Source organism: Pezoporus wallicus, unplaced genomic scaffold (assembly GCF_028554395.1).
Source record: "Pezoporus wallicus isolate ANWC-B61680 ecotype Strahan unplaced genomic scaffold, APGP_CSIRO_Pwel_v1 contig_3048, whole genome shotgun sequence".
Classification (NCBI taxonomy): domain Eukaryota; kingdom Metazoa; phylum Chordata; class Aves; order Psittaciformes; family Psittacidae; genus Pezoporus; species Pezoporus wallicus.
In genome coordinates, this window is record NW_026636441.1 from 102810 (window position 1) to 125695 (window position 22886).

Sequence of the window (22886 nt, forward strand, 5' to 3'; positions counted from 1 at the left end):
TAATGAGAGCTGCAGCTCTGACTTCTGGATGTGACTAAACCCTTTTGGCTATATTCCTATGAAGAACAGGGAATAGCTTTGGTGGTCCTTACTCAGAAACTAGGACCCTGTAAGAGAACAGTGGTGTATTTTTCAAAACAGCTGAATGAAGTGAGCAAAGGATGGCCCGGATGCCTATGAGCTGTGACAGCAGTTGTCATGAATATTGAAGAGGCCCGCTTATTTACCTTGGGACAAAAATTACTGTACTAGTGTCCTGTGTTGTATCAGCATTCCTGGAACAGAAAGAAGCCCACTGGTTCTAAATATGCATTTGGTGTGGTCCATGCACATGGTGCCATCTGGAAAGAACGAGGACCTTTGAACACACAGGAGAAACAGAATAAACATGCTACGACTACTGAGAGCTGTTCAGCTACCTGAGGAAGTAGCTATTATGTGTTGTCAAGGATATCAACAAGATGAAATTTGGCTGATTTTAACAATCTAAACTCATTCCCTTAATCCCTGACGGCAAACTAACAATTGAGAAATCTAAACCTAGAAAATCAAAGGAGGATAGAAAATTTATTGAAGATCTCAGAGGAGGAGAGGAAAACAAAGAAGATTGGGTTCAGATACCTGATGGGTGAATTATAATCCCCTATAACCAACTCTGGATGGTAGTTCAGGAGGAACATAATAAAACTCATTGAGATAGCAAGTCTTTATAAATACTTAGATGTACATATTGAAGGAAGGAATCTATATATCATAGTTCAATTAGACAAATAAATTTTTTTTTTACCAATATTTGTTGGTGTTAACGAATACTTTTTTAGGGTGGCCAGAAGCATTCCCTTGTAGGTTTTGGAGTACCAGAGGCTATCCTATGTAAAAATTTTATGTGGAAGACCATATCGGTCCCAGTTTAAAGGAGAAAGTCTTCTGGAAGTGGGAGAAGTTTATCTCCTAAAATTTCTGGTCAATCTGGGAAAACAAAAAAAAAAAAAATAGAGTGATTCATGGGTGTCAATACGATGTTGCAATTGTAATCAACATATATAGTTAAGTAGAATAGTTAAAATGGAGCGATTATTGATATTAATCCCCTATACCTGTACCATGGTCCAAGCCATAGAAAAAGAAACTTCAATACTGGGTTCAAATACGAATGTCTGGCTCACATGGGCAAACAAGACTGGGATTACTGATTTTTGTCCGACCTTGGCACAGGTGGAAAATCCCTTTCAAACGTGCCTAATTGGTATACCATACTTGAACCCCTTTGATTTTCGGGGATGGGTTAGGAATGACTCGATTCTAAATCCTAGCACAGTGATCAAAATGGTCCAGAGAGCTCATGGAACCGACTGGACAGTTGCATCAGCGCAAATGGAAGAAACTTAAATTACTCCAACTCTTGGGATCTGACAAGACTAATCAGAGCTGTATAACTTAATACATGGTCAAGCAAAGTCCCTAAGACCAAGGTAACTAGTGGGAAGACATGGTACGATACAATACCTAAAGCTCTACCCCCAGGATATTTCTTGATATGTGGAGACCATGCATGGCCAGGGATTCCTACCAAACCCTTTGGAGGACCATGTTATCTAGGTAAATTGTCCCTGTTTGCAGCCTCCAAAAGGCATTTAGTCCAGGACATGAAGGACAGCCTCCGCAGAAGCAGATATACATCATTTGGCATGTTGGATCATTCTGAATCAATTCATGCTAAGCTGCAAAAATTGCAGGAAAATATGCAAGAGCTTAGAATTGTTGGAGGCAGATTGGATGAGTGGTTAAATAACCTAGGAGTTACTGGATGGTTCAGGGACATACTGAAACAAGGCCTTTTATGATTGTACCTTGTATAAAATCGATAGAAGGAACATGGATAGCTCTGTCATGAATAATATAGTAAAAGAATTTACTAACTTTAAAAGAAAAAGAGGGGATTGATACAGAGGCTTGACCATTGTACAGGGAGGTAGTACAGGGGGATTGTACAAGGGGGTTGTACAGGAGGGTTGTACAAGGGGGTTAGAGGAATTTGTTTAAACAAAAGGACTAAATGCCTGCTAAGCAGAACAGAGACCTCCGGTCCTGTTAATAAGCAGACGCCTGAATCTACTGATAAAGGGGAGAAGCAGAGGATTTACGGCTGGGACACTGATCAAACTCTACTGATAAAGGGGAGAAGTAGAGGATTTACGGCTGGGACACTGACCAGTCTCTAAGGCCACACATAAAGACTAAAAAGGTGAAAAGTACAAGAAGAGGAAGACTCATTTACTTCATCTTGAAGACCCCTACCCAGAGGAGGAAGACTCATTTACTTCATCTTGAGACCCCTGCCCATGACCAGAGGGGGCACTGCGCAGGCGCAGAGGACCTTCTGGCTCATTATAATACGAAGCGGGGATAGGATATGAATATGTATAGGCGTATTGTGCAACCTTATGAATATATATAACTCTAGAAAATAAATGTAGAGGGAAACAACACTGAGGCACGCATGACTTTGAGGAATTATCCCCGTGCATCTCAGCGCTGAATAAAAAGCATACCTACTTTACCACTTTAACGAGTTGTGGAGTCAATCCGCGCATCAACATTTATAGATTTATACACAGTATAAATATACGCAGTATCACAAGTAAAGACTTGGTATACTTGGCATCCATAAGAAAACTTATATGTGCAAAGAAATCAATCCAGAAGGACAGATGAGTGTCAGAAGAAAGCAGGATTACGAGTACCTGCTTTCCTTTTCAACACTGTCTATTTTTTGATCAAAAAATAAAGTTTACTTGTATGCTGCTTCAGCACAGCTTTCCAGCAGTAACAAAAACTTAGTATCAAGCTTTCCCATTAGGAAGACCAGACATTAAATATCAAGCTTGGGGGGAAGGTGAAGAATAGTTTAAGTCTCCTTGCCAAAGTCAGCCTTTACCCAAGTTTATCCCACACCACCTCTCTCCTGGAGCTGATTAAACTCTCACTCCAGTGGACTGCTGCTGAGAGGAAGTTCCAGCAGACTGAGCAATGACACCACCATCCTCCTGGCCATAGGAGATTTCATGAGAGCAAGCGAGTAACAGAAGCTAGAAAATTAGATTCAGGCAAGACTATGTTATCCTGAACAACCAGGTTCTAAATATTCAGAACAATCAGCAAATATAAACACTTACAGTATATGAAACTGAGTAAGAACTCAGTAAGATTCACATGGATCAGAAAAATCTCTAAACAAGCAGTTTGCTACAATATATTGCCTCTTATCTTGTATTCCCTTCTCTACACCATCCTTACAATAGGCATCACGTGCAGTTTAAAGTTCACATTTTGTTTATACATAATCTCCAGTTCTTTCCATAAAGACTTAATTTTTATATACTTGGTAGAGATTAATTTAGCCCATATGTCTTGACTGACTGAGCTCATATACTATCTGATTCAGCCACACAAAGGAAAGCAGTTTCAAATTGGCCTAGAAAAATCACAAAGCTCTGATTAGTTCCAAATGGAGCACTTTGTTAGTGAGCTGAATGGGGTTATAACCAGTGAATCCGACTGCTTGAAACTTTCATTCCAAATTTTAAATATTTTTTTCCACTGACTTAAACATACAAATACTTCAAAGGTTTGGATTTGCTTAGGAAAAGTAAAATAATGAAAAATGTTTTGCAAATCAAAGTTTTATTTCCAAAGTAGTAACAGCTTTTTTGTTTTAATTTGAGGCCAAGCAAACCAGAGGAACAATAACCCATGAGCTACAAACTGCAGAAGACAGTGTCCTAGGAGAGTTAGGAGAACCACTGGCAAAAGCTTAACAGTAGATAAATGCCCAGGAAGAACTTGTACAACTTGTTCAACTTAAGAAACTCAGTGTCATATCACTTCTGGGAGGAACATTCACCATACCTAAACATTACTGTAATCCCATAGATTTGGCTCAGCACAACTACTAATAAGCAGTCACTAGATTCTGAATAAAGAACAAGGCATTCCAGTGAGATAAAGATTCTGAAAAGTCACAAGTAAATTGTTTGGGGCCTTTTGGGATCTGTAACATCTTTGAAGAAAGCCAAGATGCCATTAAAGAATAAGCATCTGCTGTTCAGGAACTGTTAAAGGCTTGTTTTCTAAAGCAGTAAGAGTACACAATAAAGGTGGATAAGCTGGCCTCACAAACCAGAAAGGCCCAGGCTATAGATCATAAAACCACAGCAGTGACATTTTTATAAGTGCAGAAAAATTCATCAACCATTTAAGGTCTAAGAGGGTACAGCATCAGACATCTGAATAGAAGACTTTGGATTTCTCAACTGAAATTATTCATCAGCAGAAACAGTCCATGAAGACTAATCAAATAGAACAGCAACCCCAGAGAGTTAAAGGAATAAAAATATTCTTCACTATACCTAATCTTACCCTTAGCACAGCATTTTGTAGAGGACAAGGGAGAAGGAAAGCCCTCTGTTCCACCTAGCCATAGTTTCACTATATTATTTATAGATTATTTAAACACAAGAGTGGCTTATTCAAAAAGTCCAGAAGATGCACCACACAAATGGGTGCAGAAGAGATTCTTAAATTATTTTTACTCAACTCTTAATGTTATGGCTACTCCCTCCATATCAAAGCACCTGGCTCACAGATGAACTGCTGATTGTCCAGATTAAAACCTTGATTGTCTCTTGAATTTCAAGTTAAAGTAGAGGTCATAACTTTAAATAACTGTCTCGGGTTCAGCAGTAGCAGTCATTTTTTCTCCTTCTTAGTAGCTGGTGTAGCGTTGTGTTTTTGACTTTCAGCCTGGGAACAGCACTGATAACACCAATGATTTTAGTTACTGCTCAAATGTTTAGTCTGACCAAGGACTCTCTGAGCCTCATGCTCTGCCAGAGAGGAGGGGAAGCCGGGAGGAAGCAGAGACAGGACACCTGACACAAGCTAGCCAAAGGGGTATTCGATACCACAGCACATCATGTCCAGGATGTAAACTGAGAGTTACCCAGAAGGGCTGGTTCACTGCTGGGTTGGGCTAGGTAGCAGTTGGTGAGCGGTTGTATTCTCTTCCCTTGTTATTTTCCTTATCATTATTATTATTGGTGGTAGCAGTAGTGGTATGTGTTATACCTTAGTTACTAAAGTGTTCTTATATCAACCCATGGGAGTTACGTTCTTTCAATTCTCCTTCCCATCCCTCAGAGAGCAGAGGGAAGAAAGGGGGGAGGAAGAGGACTGCGTGGTTCTGATTTACGGCCTGGGCTTAAACCACAACAGTTCTTTTTGGCGCCCAACGTGGGGCACTGAAACAAGGGAGCACAAAATCACAAAATGGAATATAGAAACCTTTAGAATTAGTTTTAAGTAATGTTAAGTTTGATGGCTTTGTAACAGTAGCAATGGAAAATTACTGAGGTGCATGATACATAGAGAAAAAAATAGAGTACAGCTAGAGAACATACTGAGAATTCTCACAAGATAAATCTTTATAGTTGTGACATAGTTTAAGAAAAACAGTCTAGAAGAACAGGACACAGGGATAAGGAGTATCTGGGAACCGCAGGTGTCCAGGATGGGCTACAGTTAAACTAACTGATAAGTAGGAGGATAGGAGGATTATTATGTCTCTGGTGCTAACGAACCAATTAAACTGGTATGAGCATCTACTGCGCATGCTTCAAAGGCTGCCAGAAGTGATGAAGATTGTTGGAAGAAGTAAACGACCCTCAGAGACCACCACCACAATTCTGTACGCATGCGGGGAACTTTCTGGAAAATGATGTAATCCATACGTAGCCTCATGACTATGTATGTATGCCCAGTGGCTATAAAAGGATGGCTTGTGTGGCAATGGGGAGACACACGTTAGGAGGAGCTATCCCCCGTGTCTCCCGGCACCGCAATAAAGAATACCTGCTTGTCAGCTTGAAAACTTTGGTGGTGAGTTTGTTCCTGGAGTTTTCTCCGTATCAGCACAAAGGTTTGAGATAACAACAGATCTAACCAGAGTGTGTCTAATAGTATTTGTTATAAGCATTCATTTTTTCGAATTAATAGTCAGTCATCAAAATGCTGATTGATTGTCTCTCAATTTTGTTGCTTTTGATCTCACAGCTTCAGCATGTTGTGACATACTTGCAGCTGGTATTTGCTGTGTTAGTGTTTATTGGCTGGGGGCCTTGGGCTAAGTTTCTTGCCTCATTGTACTTTATGGTAATAACTGGTAATACGGGTGGGATCCGGCAGCAGGGCGGGATGGACGTGGCCGTGGACTTGTACCTGGCCGTCCAGCTGCTCTTCATCGTCCTGGCCCTCGTCCTCGCCTACGTCTTCGTGAGGTTGCGGGGAACTGAGAGGGAGCAGCACCGGGAGCCGGCATCAGCTGAAGCAGCCTGGGAGAGCGGCCCCAGGGACCAAGCGGGGGTGGGAGCAGGGCCGGAGGCCGGCAGGGAGCTGCTGCCGGTGGAGGAGGTCAGGGCGGTCAAGGAGGGAAAGGAGGCAGCTGCTGAGCAGCGGGAGGAGGCAGCAGAAGAGCCAAGCCCCACAGCCGAGCCCAGCCCCGCAGCAGCCGAGAGCATCTCTATGCAGCCGCCCGCCGAGCCCGAGCCCCACAAGCCAAAGCCCCAGGAGGATGCGGAGACCAAGATACCACCTTTGGGAGGCTCAGCTGGGTCCAGCCTTGGGCACCCGGGACAAGGGAGGATGCAGGAGACCACGCAGCATTTCCCAGCAAGGCAGAAGAGGAAGATCTGGACTCAAAGAAAGAGAAGCTGGTGGTGAGAGAGCCGGCAAGCACAGCAGCTACACCAGCCCCAGTGACAAGTACAGGAGCATCATTTGAGAGTTCTGAAGGTTTTGAATGGCCTTTGGGTACCCTTGGGACCTGCCTGCTGATTGTGATGGGGACCACCATGTTGGCACACATACAGAGTGTATTTTACCCACGACCATTTTGTCTGATCTCAAAAGTTAAGCAGAGTCAGCTTTGGGTCTTGTCTGGGGTTAAACGACGATAGAGGAGGACCACCAAGAGATTTTCCCCGAGGATGGACAGTCATGAGTGGCAGGGTGTGTGGGACAGTATGGGCAAGTGTCTAGTCCAGTGGGCCCCTCCAGTGATTTGGAAGTGTCGGAGATGGAAGGCAGCTGTATGAAGTCCCCAACGACAAGTTGCAGAAACTGCTGAAGGGGACAGTGAATTATTTTGAGCCTGGTGGGCCCATGACTTTTCAGGCCATTAGGGCAGAGATGCAACACAGAGATGGACTCAGGATTGAGGGGTGAACTTAGCAATGGAAACTATTACCCAGGTTATTCACGAGTTTGAACAGTGCACACAGCATCTCCTGCTCTGAAAGACTGTTACAAGAGATGGAGCCCGACATCATGGACCGGATGGACTCAGCAGCTTTACAGGGACTGGTCCATGCAGTAAGATAAGAGTGCACTGAGATAAGAGCTATGGTATATTGAAAATGTGGGATCTGAGCATGACGTGAATGGTATGGAATAAGGGGTGGATAATGTCCTGGGTTCAGCAGTAGCAGTCATTTTTTCTCCTTCTTAGTAGCTGGTGCAGCGTTGTGTTTTTGACTTTCAGCCTGGGAACAGCACTGATAACACCAATGATTTTAGTTACTGCTCAAATGTTTAGTCTGACCAAGGACTTCGTGAGCCTCATGCTCTGCCAGGAAGGAGGGGAAGCCGGGAGGAAGCAGAGACAGGACACCTCACCCAAACTGAGTAAAGAGGTATTCCATGCTACAGCACGTCATGCCCAGGATGTAACTGAGGGTTACCCGGAAGGGCTGGTTCACTGCTGGGTTGGGCTAGGTAGTGGTCGGTGAGCGGTTGTATTCTCTTCCCTTGTTATTTTCCTTATCATTATTGGTGGTAGCAGTAGTGGTATGTGTTATACCTTAGTTACTGTCCTGGGTTCAGCAGTAGCAGTCATTTTTTCTCCTTCTTGGTAGCTGGTGCAGTGCTGTGTTTTGACTTTCAGCTCGGGAACAGAGCTGATAACAAGGATGTTTTGGTTTGGCCAAGGACTTTGTGAGCCTCATGCTCTGCCAGGGAGGAGGGGAAGCCAGGAAGAAGCAGAGACAGGACACCTGACCCAAACTGACCAAAGAGGTATTCCATACCACAGCACGTCATGCCCAGGATGTAACTGGGAGTTAGCCGGAAGGGCTGGGAGACTGCAGGGTTGGAGGAGGTATCAGTCGGAGCTTGGTCGGGCTTGGGGGGCGAGTTATCGGTCAGCTGGTGCTGAGGTGTTGTATTCTGTTCCCTTGTTATTTCCTTTATCATTATTATCATTGGTGGTAGCAGTAGTGATTTGTGTTATACCTTAGTTACTAAACTGTTCTTATCTCAACCCGTGGGAGTTGCATTCTTTTCGATTCTCCTCTCCGTCCCTCCGAGAGCAGGGGGAGGGCAAGAAAGGGGGGGAAGTGAGCGAACGAATTACCTGACTGGGTTTAAACCACGACAGTTACTAAAGTGTTCTTATCTCAACCCGTGGGAGTTACATTCTTTCAGTTCTCCTTCCCATCCGTCCGGGAGTGGAGTGAAGAAAGGGGGGGAAGTAGACTGAGTGGTTCTGATTTACGGCCTGGGCTTAAACCATGATAATAACAAAGAAAATTCACCAGTACCTAATGACTGAGGGTCAGCCTGAACTCCTCTGTGCCTCATTCTCCATAGTAATAAAAAAAGTATCAAAACTGAAAAGCACATCCTTCCCAACAAGGGCTAGACAGAAGGATCACAGAATGCCACCCTGAAGCCTTTCACCGCCAGGAGTCAGCAAGGAAGTGGAACAATTGCTTTGACTCAGGGGTTGAGGACAAACATATCAAGGTACCAGAATTCACTGCTAGAACTTTAGCCGTTATCACATTTTTCCCTTTCCACCTTCCAGGAAACGTTTATTTCTTTTTTTTCCCCAGCAGTGCAGTTATTTTTTTTTTCCTCAGTATCATAGATATACTAACAGGCATAGATCTTCTTGGGACAGCAAAAAGAAAAGTTCTAGAAAGCTCTCTAAACCCCTTGATCCATCAAAAAGCACACAGGAGGGAAAAAAATAAAATAATTAAAAAAAAAAAATTGCACAACAAAATCACCAGGAACAGTTACTTCAACAGGTTCTCTTTCAGCCACTGCTACCTGAAGAGTCTCTGCCACTGTCCAAGACAATTGAAGTCAATAGAAAACAGTAAATCTGTGAAGCCAGATTCAGTAACTGTTAGCTTTTCTCCCCAGGGACAATGCCTGACATTTAATATAGCAGTCTTTCATAAAAAGAACACAACTAAGTCAAACTTCATGTGGTAAGAATTTTACCAAAACAGCAATATTATGCTCCTTTTAAAAATAACTGAACAGAACACAGAAAATACATGGTTTAATACCAAGTATTTGCTGACTGAGTTTGAAGTGGAGCCGATACTAAAAATCAATACAGCTTACTACCTAGAGTATGCATGCAACAATGATACAGGACCCAAGAGAATAAAATACAATTTCTATACCTAGTTAGATATGAAATTTAGGTCCTGCATTACACAGGATTACACTGATCAGGCAGGAAAATGTTTTCACATAAAACTCAGCTTATGAAAACAGCCAGTGATACACTGGGAAAGTCCCACAGGTAAATGCTTCTGCCAATATTTGCTTTGGAAGTCTCCATTAAAAAAGTTTTTTCATAACCATAAACTGACCTCCATGCTTGAGGGTGATGCAGGCAACATGTAAGAGTGCATTCAGGGATTGGAGCAGAGAAGTCTGGTAGGAGGAAAAAGTCAACTCTGGTCCTGCCAGTTTCATATTAGGGAGTATTAAAAGCAACTTATTTTGAGGTCAACGCAAAGGTCTTTAAGACTGAACAATCCTATTTTGCTGAGAAAACTTGGAAAGAAAAAAAGCAGCTTATAAAAGGTGGAAGCAAGGACAGGCAGCATGGGAAGAATACAGGGATACTGTCCAGGAAACTAGGAACCAAGTCAGGAAAGCTGAGGCACAGTTAGAATTAAACCTGGCAAGGCATGTGAAAGATAACAGGAAGGGCTTCTCTAGGTATGTACCAATCAAAAGACAGACTAGGGACAACGTGGGCCCTCTCCAGAAGCTATCAGGAGAACTGGCTACCCTGGATTTGGAGAAGGCTGAGGTTCTTCATGACTTCCTTGCCTCAGTCTTCACCAGCAAGTGCCCTGACCACACTACCCAAGTCTTGGAATGCTGATGCAGGGACTGTGAGAATGAAGACCTTGGGCCCACTGTAGGAGAGGATCTGGTTCGAGACCATCTTAAAAATCTGAACGTGCACAAGTCCATGGGACCTCATGAAACCCATCTGCGGGTCCTGAAGGAGCTGGTGAAAGAAGTTGCTAAGCCACTGTCCATCATATTTGAGAAATCATGGCAGTCAGGTGAAGTCCCTGATGACTGGAAAAAGGGAAATATAACCCCCATTTTCAAGAAGGGAAAAATGGATGACCCAGGGAGCTACAGACCAGTCAGTCTCACCTCCATGCTTGGCAAAACCTTGGGAGCAGATTCTCCTGGAAGGCATGCCAAGGCACATGAAAAACAACAAGGTGCTTGCTGACAGCCAGCATGGCTTCACTCAAGGGAAATCCTGCCTGACCAATTTGGTGGCCTTCTATGATGGGGCTACAGAACTGATGGACAGGGGTAGAGCAGTCGATCTCATCTACCTGGACTTGTGCAAATCATTCAACACTGTTCAGCATGACATCCTTGTCTCTAAATTGGAGTGACATCAATTTGATAGGTGGACCACTGGGTGGATAAAGAACTGCCTGGATGGCCACAACCAAAGAGATGTGGTCAATGACTCAACGTCCAAGTGGAGACCAGTGGTGTCCCTTAGGGGTCAGCGTTGGGACCGATCTTGTTCAACATGTTTTGGCGCCATGGACAGTGGGATTGAGTGCGCCCTCAGCAAGCTTGCCAGTGACACTAAGTTATGTGGATCGGTTGATATGCTGGAGGGAGGGGATGCTGTCCGGAGGAACCTTGACACACTTGAGGGGTGGGCTGATGCCAACCTTATCAAGTTTAACCATGCCAAGTGCAAGGTCCTACACCTGTGTTGGGGCAATCCCAAGCACAGCTACAGGCAGGGTTATTGGAATTAGATGATCTTAAGGTCCTTTCCAACCATAACTATTCTGTGATTCTAAAATGCTCCAGCTGGAGCTTGATGGCAATGACACAACCCTGGAAGTCTTAGGTAAAAAAGCTGCTATTTCCCAATAGAGACGCAATTCATGTTCCCTAATAATTTGTGTCTTGGGTTCAGCTGTAGCAGTTATATTTGTCCTTCCTCGTAGCTGGTGCAGTGCTGTGCTTTCAACTTTAGTCTGAGAACAACACTGATAACACCAATGTTTTTAGTTGTTACTAAGTAATGTTCCCTCCAATCAAGGACTTTCTCAGTGTCATGATGTGCCAGGGAGAGGGGAAGCTGGGAGGAAGCAGAGACAGTGAAGTGAGCAAGCAGCTGCATGGTCCTGAGTTACCAGCTGGACTTAAACCACTACAGTCCTTTGTCGCACCCAACATGGGACTCGAAGGGTTGAAATAATGACAGATCTGACCAGAGTGTGTCTAATCATATTCGTGATAAGCATTCATTGTTTCAGATTAATAGTCACTCATCACAGAGTTGATTTATTGGCTCTCAGAGTCGCTGTGCTTGGTCTCAATTTCAGCATGTCATACCTTACTTGCAGCCAGTATTTGCTGTTTAACGTTTACCAACTCTGGGGCCTGGTCTAAGGTTCTTGTTTCACTGTACTTCCTGGTAATTACTTGTTGTCGTGGTTTAAACCCAGTCAGGTAACTCGTTCACTCACTCCCCCCCTTCTTTCCCTCCCCCTACTCCAAGAGGGACGGAGAGGAGAATCGAAAAGAATGCAACTCCCACGGGTTGAGATAAGAACAGTTTAGTAACTAAGGTATAACACAAATCACTACTGCTACCACCAATGATAATAATGATAAAGGAAATAACAAGGGAACAGAATACAACACCTCACCACCAGCCAACTGATAACTCACCCCCCAAGCCCAACCAAGCTCTGACCCATACCTCCTCCAACCCTGCAGTCTCCCAGCCCTTCCAGCTAACTCTCCGTTACCTCCTGGGCATGACGTGCTGTGGTATGGAATACCTCTCTGGTCAGTTTGGGTCAGGTGTCCTGTCTCTGCTTCCTCCTGGCTTCCCCTCCTCCCTGGCAGAGCATGAGGCTCACAAAGTCCTTGGTCAAACCAAAACATCGCTATCAGCTCTGTTCCCGAGCCAAAAGTCAGAACACTGCACTGCACCAGCTACCAAGAAGGAGAAAAATGACTGCTACTGCTGAACCCAGGACACTTGTAATACGCTAGAATCATTGATCATGAAAGTGGTCTGGCTTGCGTTCTCAGCGTGGTCATCACCTATATACTTAGGGAGGCATATAATGGGAATTTTTAGCAATTACACATCTTTATTTAACTCTTCACAGGGTCAACCTATGAAGGAAACATTCCCTCACACCCTCTGCTCCCCCACCAGGCCATTTACAGCAGCATTTGAGAATTCCAAAGTTTTTGGATTGCCTTTGGATACCCATGAAACCTGCCTGCTGCTTTTAATGGGGATCACCATGTTGCCACACATACAGTGTGTGTTTTACCCACAGCCATACCACCCTGAGAACACCCTATTTTGTCTGACCTCAAAAGTTAAGCAGGGTCAGGCTCGGGTCTTGTCTAAGTTTAAATGACAATCAAAGAGGACCACCAAGAGATCTTCCCCGAGGCTGGACAGTCATAAGTGGCAGGGTGTGTGGGATCATATGGGCAAGCTCCTAGGCCAGTGGCCCCTCCATTGTTTTTGGAATTTCACCCTGAACAAGTGCGAAATCTGGAAAAATTAGCAGAAAACTTAGACAAGGTGTGCTGTCATCCTGGAAATACCAGAGAGGGACAAATGACGGCAACATGCTAGGGCCTGGCCTATGCATACAGAGCGTCTCTGGAAAAAGATGTAACTGGATCTCATGGCAAAGCAACAGACAACACAGATACTCAACCCCAAAGCACAGCAGATACACCAACCCCAACAACAAACACTGCAGCCACTCCATCTCTGGTGACAGAAACTGCAGCCACTCTGATTACAGTGAAAGACACTGCAGATAAACCAAAAGACCAATCCATGCCAACACCAGATGACCCTGTAAGGAAGGGGAAAAGAAAATGAGAGCCACAAAGAACAACTCGTGCAGCGAAGAAACACCTACTGCGTGTGCTACAGGGGACCTTCTGATCGAGAGGCTTTTGGTATTGCTGCTTTGGAGACTGAGGAAATTGAGCAGCTGTCCACCTTGCCTGGTCTCTCAGAGGATCTTTCTGCTGTGGGGTTGTGGAAAGTCAAAGAACAACAAGTGCCAATAGCGACCACAACAGTGCACCGGCAGCAATATCGCACCAACCGAGACTCCCTGATTCCCATCCATCAGCTGATCCGTAGACTGGAGAGTCAGGGGGTGATCAGCAGGACCCGCTCACCCTTCAATAGCCCCATATGGCCAGTGCGAAAGTCTAATGGAGAATGGAGACTAACAGTAGACTATCGTGGCCTGAATGAAGTCACACCACCATTGAGTGCTGCCGTACCGGACATGCTAGAACTTCAGTATGAACTAGAGTCAAAGGCAGCCAAGTGGGATGCCACGATTGATATTGCCAATGCATTTTTCACAATTCCTTTGGCAGCAGAGTGCAGGCCACTGTTTCCTTTTACTTGGAGGGGTGTCCAGTTCACTTGGAACCGACTGCCCCAGGGGTGGAAACACAGCCCTACCATTTGCCACGGACTGATCCAGACTGCACTGGAACAGGGGCAAGCTCCAGAACACTTGCAATACATTGATGACATTATTGTGTGGGGCGATACAGCGGAAGAAGTCTTTGAGAAAGGGAGGAAAATAATCCAAATCCTGCTGAAAGCCGGTTTTCCCATAAAACGAAGTAAGGTCAAGGGACCTGCACAGGAGATTCAATTTCTGGGAATAAAATATCAAGATGGTGTCGTGGTTTAAACTCAGTCAGGTAACTCGTTCGCTCACTTCCCCCACTTTCTTGCCCTCCCCCTGCTCTTGGAGGGATGGAGAGGAGAATCAAAAAGAATGCAACTCCCACGGGTTGAGATAAGAACAGTTTAGTAACTAAGGTATAACACAAATCACTACTGCTACCACCAATGATAATAATGATAAAGGAAATAACAAGGGAAGAGAATACATCATCTCAGCACCAGCCAACCGATAACTCGCCCCCCTCAGCCCAACCAAGCACCGACCGATACCTCCTCCAACCCTGCAGTCTCCCAGCCCTTCCGGCTAAATCCCAGTTACCTCCTGGGCATGACGTGCTGTGGTATGGAATACCTCTTTGGTCAGTTTGGGTCAGGTGTCCTGTCTCTGCTTCCTCACAGCTTCCCCTCCTCCCTGGCAGAGCATGAGGCCCACAAAGTCCTTGGCCAAACCAAAACATCGCTATCAGCTCTGTTCCCAAGCTGAAAGTCAAAACACTGCACTACACCAGCTACCAAGAAGGAGAAAAATGACTGCTACTGCTGAACCCAGGACAGATGGACATAGACAGATCCCCACAGATGTAATCAACAAGATAACAGCAATGTCTCCACCAACTAATAAGAAAGTAATGCAAGCTTTCTTGGGTGCTGTGGGGTTCTGGAGAATGCACATCCCAAATTACAGTTCGATTGTAAGCCCTCTCTATCATGTGATCCAGAAGAAGAATGATTTTAAATGGGGCCCTGAGCAACAACAAGCCTTTGAGCAAATTAAATGCGAGATAGTTCACGCAGAAGCCCTTGGACCTGTCTGGACTGGGCCAGATGTAAAAACATGTACTGTACGCTGCAGCTGGGGAGAACAGTCCTACCTGGAGCCTCTGGCAGAAAGCTCCAGGGGAGACTCAAGGTCAACCCCTCGACTTTTAGAGTCGGGGATACAAAGGGTCTGAGGCCAGCTATACCCCAACTGAGAAAGAGATACTGGCAGCCTATGAAGGGGTTCGAGCTGCTTTGGAAGTGATTGGCACTGAAGCACAGCTCCTTCTGGCACCCCGGTTGCCCGTGCTGGGCTGGATGTTCAAAGGCAGGGTCTCCTCTACACATCATGCAACTGATGCTACATGGAGTAAATGGGCTGCACGAATTACACAACAAACACACTCTACACATCTGAAGGGGGCCACAGGGATGCTAGGGAGGGACTATTCATTGGGAACTGTTTTGACAGGACAAGGGATAACGGGTTCAAACTTAAACAGGGGAAGTTTAGATTGAACATAAGGAAGAAGTTCTTTCCTGTTAGGGTGGTGAGGCACTGAAATGGGATGCCCAGGGAGGTTGTGAATGCTCCATCCCTGGCAGTGTTCAAGGCCAGGTTGGACAGAGCCTTGGGTGGCATGGTTTAGTGTGAGGTTTCCCTGCCCATGGCAGGGGGGTTGGAACTAGAGGATCTTAAGGTCCTTTCCAACCCTAACTACTCTATGATTCTATGACAGGGGTAGACCAGTTGACATCGTCTACCTGGATTTGTGCAAAGCCTTTGACACTGTCCCACATGACATCCTTGTCTCTAAATTGAAGAGACATCAATTTGATAGGTGGACAAAGAACTGGCTGGATGGCCACAAGCAAACAGCTTTGGTCAATGGCTCAATGTCCAGCTGGAAACCAGTAAGGACTGGTGTCCCTCAGGGATCAGTGTTGGGACTGATCTTGTTCAACATCTTTGTCAGTGCCATGGACAACGTGATTTAGTGCACACTCAACAAGTTTACTGATGACACCAAGGTGCGCGGTGTAGTTGATATGCTGGAGGGAAGGAATGCCATCCAGAGGGACCTTGACATGCTTGAGTGGTGGGCTGATGCCAATCTCATGAAGTTCAACCAAGCCAAGTGCAAGGTCCTACACCTGGGTGGGAGCAATCCCAGGCACAGCTACAGGTTGGGCAGAGAAGAGATTCAGAGCAGCCCTGCAGAGAAGGACTTGGGGGTGTTGGTCAATGAGAAACTCAACACGAGCCAGCAGTGTGCACCCACAGCCCAGACAGCCAACCATATCCTGGGCTGCATCAAAAGAGCGTTATCAGCAGGTCAAAGGAGGTCATCCTGCCCCTCTGCTCTCATGAGACCTCACTTGGAGTATCGTGTACAATTCAGGTGTCTTCAACATAAGAAGGCCATGGAACTGTTGGAACATGTTCAGAGGAATGCCGTAAGGACTACAAGGTCGCTGGAGCACCTCCCATATGAAAACAGGCTGAGAAATTTGGAACTGTTCAGCCTGGAGAAGGCTGAGCGGAGACCTCATAGCAGCCTTCCAGTATCTGAAGGGGACCTGTAAGGACGCTGAAGAGCAACTCCTCAGCAGGGACTGCACAGATAGGACAAGGGATAATAGGCTAAATTTTAAGCAGGGGAAGTTTAGGTTAGACATAAGGAAGAAGTTCTTTAGTGTGAGGGTGGTAAAGTATTGGAATGTGTTTCCCAAGGATGTAAGGATGTTGTGAGTGCTCTATCCCTGGCAGTGTTCAAAGCCAGGTTGGACAGAGCCTTGGGTGACATAGTTTAGTGCTGTGGTGTCCCTGCCCATAGCAGGGGGGTTGAAACTAGATAATCTTAAGGTCCTTTCCAACCCTAACCATTCTATGATTCTATGACAAGGGGCAGAAATTATCATCTTTATAGAAACTGAAACCATAGTCTTCTGTAGAGAAGGCAGAATTTTCCCTCCTCATGGCAAGGTAACAATGTTCATTTGGAAATATCAAGTAGAAACCACAAATCTAATAACTACTGACCAACGTAAAACCAGCCACAGCCACCTTTTGCTGTTAAGATTCATATATTACAAGAATAAGCTTGAAGAGCACAAATTAAAGCAGCTGTTTTGAGCCTCCTTGTACTCAGCAATTGCAGCAGACTGTAAAAGAGGACAAAAAGCAGTTCTTTGGGGTAGTTGAAGACATTTGAAGTTGGTTAGTGATATGAAGTAACTTGAAGGGTCATGAAATGTTTACAGTAATTTTGTATCAACTGTTCAGTCACTTCACAATTTATTTTTGAGATATTTCACTATTAGATGTGAAAGAGATAAGAGACGGAAGGAGGACTGCAAGCTCCAATCCTCTGAAAAAATGTAGGTACTATCAAGTTGGATCATATTTTAATAGGACTAAGGAGATGCAGCACATTTACATTTGTTTCTGCAAAGACAACAGATCACTTCAACTTTTTTGTTGTTGCAACTCCCTCTCCCTGAATAAACAATTTAAGTACAAGTCACTAGAAACTGTAACAGACCTCTAGTTATATAGAAAAAATGGTGGTCACACAAGTGTTAGTCCCTATTCCCACACTTGGCACAAGGGAAATGCTGATGGATAACTAGCCCTGCTCCCAAGGAGCTCCCTACTTGCATGCCGTTATACAACCATGCCATTCCAGAGTCCCAAAGTTTCTCAGGACCTCAAATGGTGCTCATTTCTGCTATTTAACTTTTAAGGATGAGGTCAAAGAGGTTTTCACTTGAGAATATAGGAGCAGCATTCACACAATTTAACACACAGCACTGACTTCAAGTACTGGCTTCACATAGCTCAAGCTGTAGTAAAGCAACAAGAGTGATGAGAAAGTGCTGGCACTGGGGAATAAATTCTTTTCCAGTTCCAAAGAGGACAAAGAACACAGAACTCTTGGCAGGCAGCAGCCCACTGCCACTCACTTTCTCTTGACATCTGCATCGTTTGTTTTTTTCCTCCAAGGTGATGTTACAATACAAGTTACCAAATTATGTTGTGACAATACATCACAAGTCCACAGTGCTGGAATTTATTTGTGCATATTTAAACTGGGCTGAATGAAGAAAGACATTGTTTTCTCCACTTGCTTCATCCAACTCCTGTTTTAATCCAAGTGCTTACTCTAAAAGTAGCAAAATTACCCAGCTATCAACATAAAAAGAACAGAGTAATCTTAAAAAGGGAAACCTGTGTCTGTTCAAACAAAATGCATAATCAACAGACTGAAAGCAAAGCCACCTTTTTTTGTTCCCTCTAAACTATTCTGTACTTGGCAACCAGTATTCAACAAGTACTTTGTAAAGAAACAACCCTTCAATGAGGTCAGAAAAAAAAACTAACAAAAAAAACCAAAAAACAAACAACTAACAAACAAAAAAAAAAAACAAAAAAAACAACTGTTCTGTGTGCCTTACTGCTGGCACAAGAGATGGTACAATGGATTGATATAGTGACAGTTTTTCAGCTACATAAACTGTGGGCTATTGTGAAGCTTTGAAAGCATACTCTAAAAAAATAAATATTCCTGCCCACAAAAATTTATCTTTTTCTTTACTCATCTTATTTTGGGAAAACTTGTATCTGATTTATTCTTCCCTTTCAAGCCTAGGGTCCATGCAGCCTTTGAATAAGGGAAGGTGCAAGTAGTTAAGCATCTGAAAGGAAGCTTTTTCTGGTTTTAATTATACCCTTCTATACTCGGCATGAAATCTTTCCTTCTATATTTTATTCACATAAAGGTTAAAACTGAAGAAAAAGCACTCCCATACCTTGTTCTTTCCCCTCAAAAGAAAATGTCAGGAAAAAGCACTGTCTTTGTGATAAACACATAAATGTATTGGCTTTTGCAAATCATAGGTGTGGTTATGTGGATATAACTGTACAAGTTCACAATAACAAACAAAACACACTAAAGACACAAGACTAGACAATAAGTTAAAAAGGTTCAGATCTCTTGATCAAAATGGAGTCACATAGCAAAAGAATTTGTAAAGGTAAATGAAAGAGGGGGGGGCTTGTTATAAGGTAAGCTAGTGCCTGGAAAAACATAGAGTTAAAGTACTTTTTTAGCTTAACTTAGGTTGTAGAAAGAGAACAATGTTTATGTTCTAAGTCTGTGGAATGTGGTGGCCGCACTAAACATGAATTAATTGTTTCACACTAGTCTTCTAAAGTATCTTTAGTTTTAAAGAACAATGTTTGTGTTGTAATTCTGTGGTGAGATAACAGGATTTAGTGGCCCCACTAAACGTTAATGAGTTATTCCACACCATCCTTCTACTTATCAGTTAGTTTAGAGACAGAGCCTCCCAAATATCTGCTAGCTTGGGATACTCCTTGTCTGCCCATCCTGCAATAAATTTTGCAGGCAGGTCACACTGTTTTAAATCTTTGCTAGTTATCAGAATAATTACAGATGTAGCTGGTTGTGTGATTACTGGGGGGTCCAACTGTGCCAAAGGTGAAAAGTACACTGTGAGGAAGACTGCTTACTTCATCTTGAAGACCCCAGTCTGCATGAGGAAGACTGTTTACTTCACCCTCAAGACCCCTGCCCACAATCACCTCAGAGCAGTGTGCAGACGCCAAGAGGAGGAGACTTGTGATGATAAATTCTTGAAGCTAGTTATAATATCCCCCGCCTATATGCGGGAATTATGAATATGCATGTAACTAATGTAATACTGAAAGTATATAAACCTGTAACAAATACTAATCACTTGCACCTCTGGCTACAGTCATACGCCCAGCACTGTTGCTTTTGCTTTATTGACTTTGTCCCTCAATAAAACCTTGTTATCTTGTTTAGAAGAGTGAGTTCATATTTCACAGTCTTTAACATAGGAAGGGAAGATTAAGAGAAATATAAAGTTTAATAATACTCATTTAAATTCTACAATTAAAGCAGCAGTACTCAAACCATTATAAAAATATGTATTCAGGGGAAGACTGAGAATAGATTTCTATCTCAGTCTGAAATTCAATACTCAACAAAATCTGTATTGAGCCCTCTGAAAAAGCTTTATTTAGGATCCTACTTCAACAGAGGCATTTTCATAGCCTTTAAGTATACACCACCTTTCCTAATAGAAGGTTAACACAGTTATTTACTGATTGATATCATGTATCCTCAAAAGCTAGAGGCTGTTTAACTGATCACATACCCCCACCTCACTGGTACTTAGCTTGAGCTTTCAAGCAGATTAAATTCTGTCAAAAATACAGTTTAACTCCCTTAAATTGCAGAAGGCCAAGAGCACTTGAGCATTCAGTAACATACGTAATTATTAGCAGCACATCTTAAAATAATACTGTCTAGCTTAATTGCTGGCAGCTGAACGAACAAACAGCAATTTAATGACAGTGAACCACTAAGATCCCGAGAGATTCAGGGTGATGGGCAACCACGATATTTCTTCAAGTTTAGTATCAAAAATTCAAAGTGTTTGCCATCACAGTTGTCTAAACAAAACTCAGACTTGCCAAGATGCCTTTGCCACTGGAAAGCTACTCCCAAAGCTGATTCTCCTCTCCAACTTCTTCCAAGAAAACTATTAAAACAGATGCTTGCTCCTAAATCTAGATATAGTATATATGTTTGTTTCCTCTACTAAATCACTGGTCTTCCACATAACTGGCAAGACTGTCCCCTCAGCAGATGTACTGCCAGAAGCAATCAGTTAAGGCTTGCACTGCTGCCCGTTGATCAGCTTGTGACCCCCTTCCCATTTAAAGGTCACAAGCCCATAAAAACCCCATGCATCCCCTCTTTCTGCCCTCAATTGACTATCCCTATCATTAACCAAGCAAGTGGTCACCACCAGTCTAAGAGCTCCCATTTACCACTAGAATGCCTGTACTAAGAGAATGGTTTAAAAACATAGCTAAAGACACAATCTAGTGCCCTGCAGCAGTGCCATCATGGTGTGCAAAAGCAGCATACCCACCTTAGGGCAGCCAGGATAGGTTGGCATAGCATCGAGGGTAGAGGTGCTGGGATTCTTGCTGGTGCTGGCCATGATATTCTGGATCTGGGTGAGCTCTTGCCTCAGGACCTGTTTCTGGTGGAAGCTGAAAGCAGGATGGTTGGATGCCATTGTAAAGAGCAACAGGAACTCGTCCCCTGTGCGGCCGTCGTTGAGTTGTAGCCCATAGTTGTTGATGACCGAATCGATGTGGGTGAGGGTACGGAAGAGGACCCCGGCTGCCTCACGGTGGGCAGACCCGAGCAGGGCGAGAGACACCAGAAGTTTGCTGCGTACCACCTCGTCCGTCAGGTTGGTGAGGCTCCCCAGGTCGGCGGGGTTGTTGGCCTTGATTTCAGAGTCACGTAGGGAGTGGTAGTCCTTTCGGGCCAGGTCCTCCAGGCAGGCGCCCAGGAAGCGCAGCTCCAGCGGGATGCAAAGGTCCAGGAGGCCGCAGAGGAACTCCACACGCTGCGGGGAAGGCAGCTCAGAGAACCAGCGGTACACACCGTCCCGCTGCAGCCGCGGGCACCGCTTCTCCACCATGGTGCTCCGCCTTTCCCCAGCCCGGAGAGCGCACACCCTGCTGGAGGCCGCGGCGGCGAAGTCAGGCAACAGCGCCCCGAGGAGGATCCGTAAGACCGGCGCCTCAATACCCCCGAAGCGTCCCCCTCCGCGCTTCCGCCCCCCTGACAAGCCTGGCCCCTGGGTGGCCAGGGGGGCCGGTAGCGAGGAGCGCGGGGGTAGCCCCAGACGGCAGACAGGGACAGGCCACCGAGGGCGGCCACCGGCGGCGCAGAGCCCGAGCGCTGAAGCGTGGCCTGGCCGCAGGGTCCCTACCCGGCAGGACCTGGCCGCCTCGAGCAGGTCTCTGGGCTCCCACGCTCTCCCTCCCTCACCGGGAAGCTCCTTCTCTCAACCGGGCGCCAGCTGCCTCCATTCGCCACACTGGGCCCTACCAAAACCGCCGCACCGCCGCCACAACAGCGGGAAATAATCCCTCGCGGGAAGGCAGCAAGTAGGCGGAGGGGGCCGGGGCTGTACATTCACCGCCGGCTAATGGCGGAAGGATCCCACAGTGAGAAGTCACAACCGGAAGCGGAGCGGCAGAAAAAGAAGGAGCGCCTGAGCACCTTCACTCCCGGCCTGACCCTGCGGAGGACCACACCCACCGCCCCAGCGATTAGCTGAACCGTCTACGCACACCTGGCGCTTAGCTACCAGCACACCGGCCCTACGCCCTTCCTCGCGTACAGAAACAGGGTCTCGGAGATTTGTCAATCACTACCTTATAGCCCCCCTCTTAATCCCGCCCCTAGCACTGATTGGTGCAGGGATGCGGTATGGCCGAGATGCTGCTGGGTATGTGATGCCAAAATCCTGATAAAGCTTTTGGTACCAGCATTTGCCTGAACCAAGCCGTGCTATGCAGTCAAAGCCAATTGGGCAGTTGACTTCAAATTATCTTTAAAAAATGTGGAAATAAGCGACACTAAAAGGCCTCTTCAAATGGTGATATTCCCTCCCCCCCTTCCCACTCTAAACTGGGATTCTGGTTAACATTTTGAAACAGCTTTATCATCTTCAGATTTGCCTAAGGGTTGCATGGATGGTATTGTGATAAACACATAAATGTATTGGCTTTCGCAAATCATAGGTGTTGCTATGTGGATATAACTGTATGAGTTTGCAAAGCTCGCTAAAGACACAAGACTAGACAACAAGTTGAAAATGGCCAGAACTCCTGAGCAAAATGGAGTCACATAGCAAAAGAATTTGTAAAGGTAAAAGAGAAGGGGGAGGAGCTTGATATGAGGAAAGCTAGTGCCTGGAAAATATATGGTTAAAGTACTTCTAGCTTAACTTAGGTTGAAGATGTTTGTGTTGTAAGTCTGTGGTGAGGTAACAGAATTTAGTGGCCCCACTAAACATGAGTGAATTACTTCACACCATCCTTCTACTTATCAGTTAGTTTAGAGACAGTGCCTCCCAAACATCT

The 22886-nt window shown here is 44.9% G+C and overlaps 1 protein-coding gene across 2 annotated transcripts in view; it reads right to left on the reverse strand.

Annotated features, from left to right (window-relative positions):
• The window catches only part of LOC130594434 (zinc finger CCHC domain-containing protein 14-like), a 77885-nt gene extending 56355 nt beyond the window's left edge, over positions 1 to 21530 (reverse strand). Inside the window, exon 1 of one of the 2 annotated variants that reach the window (XM_057400314.1) lies at positions 20870 to 21529. In XM_057400314.1, the coding sequence (XP_057256297.1) occupies positions 20870 to 21433 (564 nt within the window). In that variant the 5' untranslated portion in view covers positions 21434 to 21529. Of the gene's footprint in view, positions 1 to 20869 lie in introns of both variants that reach the window. The other variant, XM_057400313.1, reaches the window with a different exon arrangement.
• Between the last annotated feature and the right edge of the window lie 1356 nt (positions 21531 to 22886).